An 11,949-nucleotide genomic window follows, 5' to 3' on the forward strand; every position below is an offset into this window, starting at 1 on the left:
GTCAAGTTGTCCTGAAGCAGATGATGATTAGGCGAAGTGCGCCAACCAAATTATTAAAAGAAAAGAAATAAACAAATGAATGTTATTAAAACCAAATATTAATTTTATAATTTAAATGTGGATTAATTACCTTTTTTACTAGAGAAAACCTTGGTGGAAAGCAAATTTTACACTCCATTATGACTGAAACAGCAAAGCAAAGCCTTTCCGACTTCCAATCTACTGAAGAATTATCTGAGGTAGGTTTCTCTACAGTATTAACTTACACATAATATTAATTTATCAATAATTGTATTACAGTATCTCCACCGCAGTATATCCTCCCTCACCTTAAACCCTAACTCACATAACAAAGAGGACGATCTCAAAAAATCTATCCATAATTTCTACCGCCACAAAGCTATTGACCACACTTTTCCAGTACCTGAGGACGTTCCTGACCAGGTAGCAAAAAACCTCGAAATCGTCTACGATCTGCGTCGCAAAGACATCATAAATTCGGTGATAAAGGAGAAACTTGTAGGCAGTGGGCACACTTTAGTGGAAAACTATGATTGGAAACTAAAATGGGTAGTGGGGTCTTCGAGTCTAACAAGTATTAGAGAACCGATTTGTCAAATTGAACTTATTTGTTTGACTTTAGGTGCTGACTTGAAGCCGTGTAGGAATTCAGTCAGTTTTGAATGTGATTTAGAAGGGATTGAGAAGTTAATTAATGTGTTGAATAGTGTGAAGGAGAAATTAAGTCAGAGCTAGAGCTATTTTTTTCTTGTTTCGTTATTGTGAGAACATTTAATGGTTTTCTACATGAGATTTGCAATACAATGAACAAATAACAATGCTCTAATTTTCAAAATATCGTCTTTTTAGTATGAATGAAAACAAAATTGTTTTCTTGATGATTTGGTGGGTAGTATCTGTTCTTTATTGATTATATTTCTTAAAGTCCTATAACCTCAGATCTGCGACGACAGATGGCGACATAGGTTCTTTAATAGTCATTAACGGGAATTCTAAGATATATTGGGTCCCGGCTTTATTGAAGGAAGTTTCTTGTTCTAAGTATGTTCCGGTCTCAGAAAATAACTCATCATCAACCTTTGCATAAAGCAATTCCGAGTTCTATGCTGAGTTTGAGACATCTTTACGTGTCTTCCTACTTCAACGCTATTTTATATATATTTCCTTGTGGAAGGCTGGTACGTAACCGCTGCCACGTTTTGCACTCCCGGTTTCACTTAAACTTTTCCCGCTGGAGAACTTGTAACGTCCGCAGACTTATAAATAGAACGTAAAGTCTTCTGAGACTCCCTGCAGATGTGGGATCGAGTTCGAATTGCTGACACCTTTGCCAAAACTTGTCTCACAGGCCTTTCAGCTCCGCAAAGGCGATCCATCATATCAGCGCAAAACTGCAGTTGCAGCGCACGTGGATAACCTTAACCTTCACCCTTTACGGTCGTCGCTTTCGACATTTTCCAGCAGTCCTATCCTGCCACCATCGCCCACGCAGATGAGCGTCGCGGCGCTCGCCTGTTACGTAAACGCGTCGACCTTCTGACGCACGCAAAACCCTGTTAACGTCACGCGCGACGCCGTCGTCAAGGGATACGTAACATCCTGATGCTGACGACGGGGAATTATTGTGTTTTCCAGGATTTTGGTTATATAAGGAAATATGCCTTAAAGGGTTCGATTATCGAAACACCCGAAATGTACGGAATGCTTTTGGTATTTTTATCGAAACTACATATATGGTTTTCGTGTTCCTATCGGGAACTGGCCTTGGATGGATCCCTCCCTAAAGAGATTTCCAAGAACTGGCGATGATTGGGGCATCCATTTCATAAATCTCCATTATATCGATTTTCTGCTTTCCCAATGGAGGGATGTGCGCATTCCCGGAAAAGGCCAGACATAGAGGGATAATATAATTTCTAGCTACACTGAAAGAAATTTCCAGTTTTGAGAAATCGTTTTGGCGAAAAATTTTCATTTATTCTCAACTGTGATGAGTTTTATTTAGTGCCACTCGACCACAGGTCAATCGTTGACGATTTGCTGCGCACAAACTTGGATTTTGAAACATTTCTCTGAGTGTTCCTTACGAGCCCTTGACGCAAAACAGAGATGCCACTATAACTCTTCTATTATCATCACTGTCAAATTTACGAGACGCAAAATTAATTTTCATTCATAAATCGTGGCTGATGGGAAATATTCAACTACAAAAAATTCTTATCTACTCATTAGTAGGTTTGAATGGATCAAATCCGATATAATCTAAAATTTTCTGTCATTGAGTAACGACTAAATCCCATTACAGCAATCAAGCGTTACACGCATGAATATGGTCATAAAATCAACATTTCTCAGCACGGGGTCGGGTACCACTATGCGCCTCGTGTTGGTACTTTTCAGAGATAGTACTATAACTCCAAGTAGCCAATTAATGGAATGAATCCTCTTGTTTGCTATTCACACGGTAGGCGACCGTTGCCCATTTTTTCCGGTTTTGGTAAAACAAACATTCAATTGGTTTGTGGAGTTTTTGCATCGGCTTTTGACGACTCCCTTCGCCCGAAGGGCCCATGGGGACAGAGAAGGTCACAAAATATTGAAGATTAATGGTCATGAAACAATTATGCAGGGTTATTCCTGCTATACGGTACGGAAACATTGTGACCAAAATGCGAGGCTTTCAAAAAGTTTTGCTGTTGTATAGGGGTCTATTACGGTTATTTTTTTAAATTATCTTCATGTTATCCACGGTGTCCCAAAATCCCTGAAAGTATTATAGTTATGCTTTTTTAATGGAATCTCCTGTATGTTGTTGCGTTTCTGGTTTCTTCGATTACAATAAGTGTCTGTTTTAGTAAGTTTAGGACAGCTAAAACGTAAGGTTTCTTTAAATAATTTTAATTTTGTCAAAATTTAACATAATTTCCATGATTTAAACATTTACGAAGTATTTAAGTTATAGAAGTGCAATAGATGACATTTTGTATCCCAATCTTAATGAACTTGCTATTTTGTACAGGGTGTCCAAACACTAAAGCTACTCAAATAAGATCGCTTAGTGGCTACAACTTGATTAATTTAAATGCAACGTCACATTTTTGCATTTGTGAGGAATTGTAATTTTCAATTATCTCTCGAATAGTATTAGGGTGTTCACAGCTGAGTCTTCGCCTTATTACAGAATACGTTAAATATTTGCTCTTTGCGTAATTTATTCTTTTTTAACTAACAGTTCCCATGTGTATGGTTGCCTTTGGTATTTAAAACTGTCAGTTAATTCATTTAATCTCTCGGTTCAGTCTGCAACGTCTACGTTTGCTCAAGTGGCATTATTTTTTGTAATTGTGTGAACGCTTAGATCTTTATTGTTTGAATATTGTTGTGGCGTTGCGTAACCAAAATGACTGGCCTCTCGGATCCCCGGATTTAGCTCCGCCGAATTTTTTTTATGTGGGAACGCATGAAGCGAATCGTCTACAATACACCTTGAACAATTCCACACGATATGAAAATACGCGCAAGATAAAAGAAAATCGCATTTCGTTAAAAAATATTTGAAAGTGGCAAAAAGCGAGGGAAATTCGACAAATTACACTTTCCCAAATTTTGCGGAAAGGCGTGGGTTTAACTCTTAATTCTGATTATATTCGCGACTATTTGGGGTTTGGCGAAGTATTCGCCAAACTATTCGTGTTTCGATTGTCAAATTAGCGAGTTCTCAGTACGCGCACCCGCCGAATATTCGGCTCGGTTTCGAGTTCATTTACGGATTTAGTGGCTCGAGCAAACTTCCAACTAATCCTTGATGAGCAATTTAACTAAGCCAAATTCGTCGGTTTGTCCTATCAATTAGCTGCCCAAAGATTTGTGGGAACGGATCCCGTAAAACGTCTTCATGCCTTTCTTGACATAACATTTCTTCTTCATCGTCTGGCGCTTTGGCCACGTATCAGAATCGTCTTCAGCCTCACTCCTCGCCATTGTCCTCATAACGCCAATGCCGCAGCAAACTGAGTCCGATTCTGTGCATTAGCAAATATTTGACGGCGACTTCGCTCAATAATCTAAGCGCCAGTGTTACTAAAGATGATGCCTTTTGTTAACTTTGTCTCCGTAGACTACTTTAAGATACCCGTGCTGATTAAATACTAATACAAGTTAAAATCAATATTTTAAAGAGACTTCTTATTTGCTCTCGGTCGGTTCAGAGCTATCCGGTAGATTGTTGGTTACTAGTGCCAGTAAGAGGACCGTGTTTGTAGATGGGATATGTCAATAACATGCAGCCCTTACACGACCCTAAAAAGCTTCGTTTATGAGAAGCTGCAAGCAATACGCTTTCTATAGGCCCTAACGTTGTTTATGACAGGTTTTACTATATGCCTCGTGACTGAAGCTCTCAAAATGGAAATAACTAATCAACCCCTAACAATGAAGAGGGGACATCATTTAAAATTTAGCTCGCTACGGCAATTTAACATTGCGCAATATCATTCCCCGTGTTCGGTACCTCTCCCCAATTCTTCTGCTGAATAAACGGCATCGCACGCACTAAACCTGGCAGAGCTGGGGATTACATTGAGGTGCGTCCAATAAGCGTAGGACCACCCTTAGTTTTTCTTAAAACGAATAAAGAGCATTTTTAGGAAATACTTTATTCGAGCAAACTTGAAAACAACGAATACACATCCATGGATTCTGAGGAATTCTATAATTTAACATTTTCATAACGGCAAAACGAAAAATTCCTGGGCAAAAATATAAAACCACATAAATTTTCGGTCAAAATACCCTCACAATCATATGGTTTCCCCTATCTTTGTATGACGTTGAATATTTAGTCCGTCATACTTTCGGTTAATCGTTGGAAATTTCCAGGGGGAACGCCATTCGCTCATCAGCAACTTTTTACTTCAGGTGCTCAATACTGGCAAACTGGCCCCCGTCGTATACCTTGCGAGATAAATGTCCCTACGAATTTTCCTTAGGGTTTAAATCTGGACTTTTCGCGGGCCACTTCGTGTCGTTGATGTTGTGGTCGGAAACTATTGTTTTGTCGCACGAGCCACATGAATTGGGGCATTGTCGTGTTAGAAAGGGTGATTAGACCCTGTCGAAAATCACTAACAGGCAAAAGGTTGCCTTTGAATAGAGATACATGGTTGTGAGCGTTCGTTTTATTCGATAGAAAAGTAACATTGGTCGGACCATTGAATCGAAAGTAAACCTTGCCCAAATCATAACCGAGCCTCCACTGTGTGGGTGCTAGAAAAATAACTGTTTTTCTCTCCTGAAGTCGTGCCAGCAGTAGGCCCAACCATCTGGTCTGTCGAGATAGAACTTTTTTTCATTTGAAAAAGTAACCGAAAGACACTCGTTGGACCGAGACATGACTCGTTTTACACGAGCATTTTTATGGTGAGGGATGGTTTTTTTATTTTCTCCTGTGAGTCACGAACTTGGAGCGCTTTACACATTACAAATTGTTTGTTTGCATACGTGTAACTGAAGTTCAGATATAACTTCCATTAATGAGTTATTTTCTTGGACAACTTTTCTCAAAATTCCTCTTTCATCACGCTTAGACGGTTTCTTTGGGGACCCGGTTTTTTCTCCCTTGGCAGTCCCAGGAATTGTTATTAATAAAATTGTGAACTAATTTTTTTGAACGGCCAACTTTTGCAGCAATATTTCTTTCTAACCACTTCAATTCGTTTAAAATTTTTATTTCTCTCTTTCCTTCGGGAGTTAACAAATTTTCGCGAGGCATTATAAACTGGTAAAATTACAAAGTGGAAAGTTTGAAATTGAAAACGGCACTAAAGTAGAAACACGAGAACTAAACAAGTATGCACAAAGGAGACAATTAAAGAGGGAAAACAGGTGGTCTTATGTTATTGGACCAATAAAATGATAAATTTTTTGTTTATTTTCTTCTGCGCCCATAAGCAAAATTGATTAAATAAACAGTATGGGATGTAATTTCAACGAATTCACGTCACGAACAAAAATGTATTAATTTTATACTCTTGTTTCAACTTTATGTATTTTTTTAGCATTTCATGGGCGGTCCTGTACTTTTTCGACGTGTCTCGCATCTTTGATAAAATGCAGAAATAAAAATCAGCCCCATGAGCAATTAACCAGTGCCCCAACCAAATCGAACGTCGTTGGTACGGTTCGTTGACTCTGGCGGACTAAGAAGCGCCTTCCATGGTACCACTACCGCTGAATGGTACTGCCTGTCGTGATGCTGCTGCTGCTGATGTCATTGCTATACACGAAATATTTCGCCTAAGTACGTCCGACCGTTTTGACACTGGAACAATGCCAGTATTCAGATTAGTTCAAGTTTATTGTTATTAAGGCATTAACATTTTTTCTCGTTCTTTGTTCTGTTCATCGGGCAGTGGCTTTTGGCGCTAATCCCGCCGAAAACGTTTTCGGAAAATAATAAACTTAATTCGCCCCAGCTGGGACTGAATGCGAGATTTGGAGCGAGCAGGTTTAAGCCTCTGATGGGCTTGACACTGTAACAAACAGCGTTTAAGTTCTACAATGGACTTTAGATTGTGTTAAGGCTCCGTGTTTGCCTATTCGAGTTTAGTTATATAAGTTACTCAATTATTCATTCTCAATGGTAGACTATGAATAACTAAATTTCCAGCAGACACTCTACAGGGTGCTGTCTAAACGCGGAGCGCAAATTTGAGGGTACAGTCCTTCGGTCGAAATGAGGCAAAAGATGCTTAGAAACGTGTCCGAAATCGCTTCATTTCCTGATTGAAAACAAATCTCCTTTGCGGCCGTTTGGGCGACCGTAGCTGATTCTTATAGATAAAGATAGAATGGCGTCGAATACGGCTAAAGGAATAAAGCAGATAATTGAAAAAAAAAATAAAAAAACTTGGTCGTTTTTGGGAAGAGGGACCGTAAAATCACATTCTGCAGGTGCGTAAGTGCGACCAATTTTTTATTATCCATTCACTAATGAAGCAGGCGGACTTACGGGCCTGCATTAAGCAATTTGCAGTCACTCACATTTGGCGCACACTTAATTCTCCAACGTGAAGAGATAGAGCCCATATGGGGTGTGTAACTCAGCAAAAAGGTCTCATGCAGGGTGTCGTTCTCATAGTCAGCTTTTAGATCCGTGCAGGTAAAATCACTTTCCATCCTCGTTGGAAAAATAACAATTTTTATTCTCCTCGGTTTCACTTTATTTCATGAAAAATTGCATGTATCGTTCGGAACTTCTCCTCTAGTCCTCTTGAACTTTCGTTTACCTTTCACCCGAGAAAATATAAGGTATCTCTTAAAGGCTAGCACACAATTTTACTACAGATTTCCGAGTCGAAAACATGACGATTTAACTCAATTTACCTTGACCCAAAAATGGACGGTTTTCAAAACACAGGACGTCAAAGTGGACCCCTCCGCTTTGGGACTAAGATAAATTGGGATAAATCGTTATGTTTTCTCCTCGGAAATATGCGCAAGAATTTTGTACAAACCTTTCAAAGACGCCCTGTATATCGGTTTTGCGTTGTTGAGAAGGTATGTCGTGTGATTCCCTCGGGTCCGGCAATTTTTCCAAAATCATGGAAAGTTCGACGCCATATTATCTCTCTCGCAATTTGTAAACTTCAGATTAAAGTTACTTTCGCTCTCGCTTATATTCCTCGAAAAATAATAGAGATGGATTTAGGGTTAAATGGCATAATGTACAGGGTCCTTCAAACTCGACGCCCCGCTTGTTTTATACGAAAACAAATGGGCTTGGCGAATTCACTTTTGCACCACATTAAATAAGAGGGCGTCGGCTAAAATAAATGCGAAAGTATTAAAATATAGAAGGCGACACTCGGCGTCGCTACGCCGACGCTACGTTTTAACAGAGACTTACCCTTTTTCAAAAATGTGATATTTTCAAAACAAATTTTGTGTAAAAACTTTTTTGAAATTTCTAATCATTCAAAAGCTACGAGAGAGGCAGATATTAACATGCTATTAAGTACCTAATAACAAGTGTCTATTAACGTACTGCGCAAATTAAAATTTTTTGTAAAGAACTTGCTTAGAAAACATCACTGATTATTTTTCTGAAAAAACCATAACATCCCTGCAAATATTTTAAGGATCTTTGCATCTACTTTAACTTACGTGCCCTTATTTAATGCGGTGACAAAGTTACTTTGTTTAGCCTCGGCGAGTCCATATAAAATGAGAGGGGCATCAGGCCCGAATCTCTACTGTACAGGCTGATGTGAAAAAATCAAGTTTTAACGTCCTCAAGATGGCTCCGAAATCTCTCAATCACGAAGGCTCCACTACTAGAATTTCGCAGCCGTTTAATAAAGAATTGAGAGTCAAAGCCCAAAGTGTGGTGGCTCAAGTCTCGGCTCGTGCCGTGCATGCGACCAACATGTTTCCGAATACCTGCGAACGCGGCCTACGTCCACCATTTTTCCTGTGGCGGCCAACGGGCAGGAAATCGTGGGCAGGACAAAATCTTGTAAGAATCTAGTTTAATATTTATAAATCGCTATTTATCATTAAGCGAACATATGGGACGAATGGTCAGAGTTATTGCCCAATTCGGAGTGACGCTTTGTCTTTGTGTATCGTGGCACGAAACAATAGATTCAGGAATGATGTTTAAGGCCGTCGATTTGCATATGGGAGCATGTGCGTATTAATGCCTATCGAAACTGGTCTGTGGTCAAAATTGTTCCGAGCGACAAGATGGAGTGGCACCGAGTCGCTCTATAGACCGAATTAAAATGGGAAAGCTACTCCACTTATCGGCTTTATGACAGATTGATTAATAGCAAATAATATCGAGTGAATAATTATCGCCGATTTTAAGCGTTTCTATACCTCTTAAATGCCGGAGAAAGCGTCTTGCTGCCACTGCAAGTACACTCGATTGGTTACGCAACTCCGTTCATTCAGAAAATTTTATGAATAAAATTTTACAGTTTGACCTAAAACAACTATTTTCGTAGGTGCTGTTTAATTAACCATATAGTTAGCGTCTCTCTTGTCAATTTCATACTTATACAGGGTGTTTGGAGAGCTTAGCGAATTACTTACGATCCTGCGAGCAGCTCTTGGCTGGAATTAATGATCGACATTACGAGTCACATTAACGGTTTCCTAATTATATCAATATTAATAGACGTCAAATGTTTTCCGTGAGCGAAATCACGTCGAATAACGTGGATGCAAATCGATTCTCATTACTTGTCAAATTAAGCATGAAAACCTATTGGTAATCTGTTACGATGTGCTACCAGGATCGGTTTATTAGACCATCACGTAAACTGGGAAGTTCGCACAAATTTAGTGGCATAATAATTTTCCGTGTGGTTGTTGCGAAACCAACAGGAAAAACGTCAATAATATCAATAGTAAATATTTGCTTTTAAGCGTCAATTACATGTTGTAGCGGCGTGACGTCGTGACGTCAGCAGCGACGCCGCGCGTCAAATCCTCCCGGGAAATGCTTCCAGGGAACGTTTGCTGACACTTTCACGTCAAGAACTGATAGCGCACAATCCTGTATGGGGACCTGTCAAAAAAGTGTCGGATTGTTCCTTAGAACCGTCAGGAGCAGTAGGAGTAATTAATTATTGTCATCGGCAGTCCGGATGGTGTAATTGACTTAAGCAGAAGTAGACAATCAACGGAACAAATCTAACGTTATCCAAACACCATTTCAGTTATTTTTCTCCGGTCTCTATAGGCCTCAAACATCTGTTTTTCCAATATGCGCCCGCGAAGAACTTATTGACGAATATTTACATTGGCACTTCATAGATAAAAACGACTGGTAAATATTGGTAAATGAATGATTAGCGTGACGTAGGTTATGAAAGAACATAATGCGTGAAAATAAACAACATTGTGCAAACATAATGGAAGCTGTGGCCGTTACCTTCCTACCTCGGAAAATGGAAATATCTTTAGAACTGCTGATGCTTTAATCGCAAGAAAGATTGTTAAGGATCTTGTTTCTTGTCGGACCTGAGCTCGACAGTCAAGTTTGGTATCCAACTTTGAATACCCGAGAGAGATCTTTTGAAGGTGGTGAGGATGGGGAACAAATACCGAGGAAGGGAATGCTGTGGAGGTCCTGCCGTCAACGCTTGGAGAAATCGTGAATACTATAAAAGTAGATCGTCGATGGTATCATTAGACAGACAAGAGGAGGCTTTAAGAAACTAACCATCCCCCAAATGTGACCTACATATCTCATAAACTCTGGGAGGAAAAGTTTCTCTCAGAATTTGTGCGTCTCGAAAGCGGGAAGTTTATCGAACAAAGTTTCTCTTTCGGCATCTCGAAAAACAGGCTTTTTTGGACTTACCGCAACATGAACTTTGCTCTATAAAATCCCAGCTGCCACAGGGGATTGAGTAACAAAAAAAGCTTTATAAGGTGAAGTAAGTAAGTGTGTAAACGGGGTAAGTGCGTTACCACGTCCCTTTGTTGTAATAAAAGTAGAAATGTGGTGGTCGATACTTAAAAAAATTCTCTAGCTAGAGAAATTCTCAAAACTGATTTCAATCCAACGACGCAGATACAGCTTTATTATTTGTGGATTTCCCCTGTATAAATGAATCAGTTAAGTTACGCTTCAAAGAAGAGATATTACTCTATAAAACGTGGGCCTTTTATGAATTTCTTTCTGAATTTGCTATTGAAAGTACAATCTGTCTAGAAAGTATCCGGACTTTAATATTTTCCCTTTTTTTAATATACACTGTGTACGACAAGTCCGGCAATCCTGAAATATCTCGAAAAATACACAATTTATTTAAAAAACTGTTTGTATAAAAATTGAAGGTGTTTAAAAATTCCACCATTCTGCGGTATCCAGAAATATACAAGGTGTGCCACAAAGTAGCAGTGAACTGAAGTTATGATTGAATCATGAAGAAAATCAAACTAACTTATTTTTATTGGATCAAATACTCAAAATGTGCATATGCGACAAATCAGATGATTTCGAACGCCATTCTAAGTGTCATTAATTACGACGATAATGATTTGTTTTTTTTCTTTTTGGTTCAATCTATGTAGTAATCAGCTTACTGATTATGCCGGTTGGATAGGCCGTGAAGGTGAAATAGAATGGCCCTCGAGATCACCGGACTTGACGCCCCTCGATTATTTTCTATACGGTCATTTAAAATGTAAGGTGTGAGCCATGAAACCGGCAGATTTAAATAAATTAGTTAGGAAGAAAAATTCCTGACGAATGCCGGCTCATTACCGGTCAAACGCTGATATGTGTCGAGAAATTGTGTTACAATTTGCCTCATTGTCAAGCCGGTCAGGGGGCGCATCTTGAGCACTTCCTTCAATAGACCTAAGTATGTATTACATAATAACAATCTCCTTTTTTTTTAGTTTTACAATAGCTGCGGAACCGCCAGAATTAGCCATGGAACATGTCACATAAAATGCATTTAGGATGCGAGGGTGAATTAAAAAATTTGCGATTCCATGAGAAAAAACGTAACTTAAATTCACTGCTACTTTGTGACACACCTTGCCTATTCCTGCATACCGCAAAATGGTAAAATCTTAAAACCCCTTTCAATTTTTATATCACGTATATTTTTATATACCTTACATAAAATATATTATGTAAATTTTATATAAGGTAAATATTATATGAATGTTTTTGACTATTAACTAGCCTCATTGATTCAAGGCGACTGCAATGGCATCCAAGACTCCTTTCGTGCCCCTCAGTTCCGAAGTTGCAAAAAATCCAGTTTTCCTGTAAAATTTCAAGAGTCCTTTGTGCAAGCTCCAGACAGCCGTGTGGGCGCACTCCTCAGATTTCTGGACTACCTCCGATACGTCTGAAATACGCGTTTTTTGTAGAAAATAAATCGTCTATTCAGTCATTCA

The 11,949-nt window shown here is 39.1% G+C and overlaps 1 protein-coding gene and 1 long non-coding RNA gene across 2 annotated transcripts; both read left to right on the top strand.

The window, feature by feature from the left end:
• Nucleotides 1-3: 3 nt before the first annotated feature.
• LOC136343522 (uncharacterized) lies at nucleotides 4-856 on the top strand. The gene is made up of 2 exons (XM_066290288.1): nucleotides 4-239; nucleotides 301-856. Exons 1-2 carry the CDS (start codon nucleotides 180-182, stop codon nucleotides 754-756), a joined length of 516 nt encoding a protein of 171 aa, XP_066146385.1. The 5' UTR covers nucleotides 4-179; the 3' UTR covers nucleotides 757-856.
• A 10,172-nt stretch (nucleotides 857-11,028) lies between these two features.
• Nucleotides 11,029-11,949, top strand: LOC136343590 (uncharacterized). Its single transcript, XR_010732805.1, has 2 exons — nucleotides 11,029-11,608; nucleotides 11,747-11,949. It is a non-coding gene; the product is annotated as an uncharacterized lncRNA (long non-coding RNA).

The sequence above is a fragment of the Euwallacea fornicatus genome, chromosome 15 (assembly GCF_040115645.1).
Source record: "Euwallacea fornicatus isolate EFF26 chromosome 15, ASM4011564v1, whole genome shotgun sequence".
Taxonomy (NCBI): Eukaryota; Metazoa; Arthropoda; class Insecta; order Coleoptera; family Curculionidae; genus Euwallacea; species Euwallacea fornicatus.

What these genes read in the sequence shown, in the direction of transcription:
- LOC136343522 (XM_066290288.1), top strand. Translation starts at nt 180, where the DNA reads ATGACTGAAACAGCAAAGCAAAGCCTTTCCGACTTCCAATCTACTGAA. An exon ending in CTACTGAAGAATTATCTGAG is followed by an intron (nt 240 to 300) that starts GTAGGTTTCTCT and finishes ATTGTATTACAG; the next exon opens with TATCTCCACCGCAGTATATC.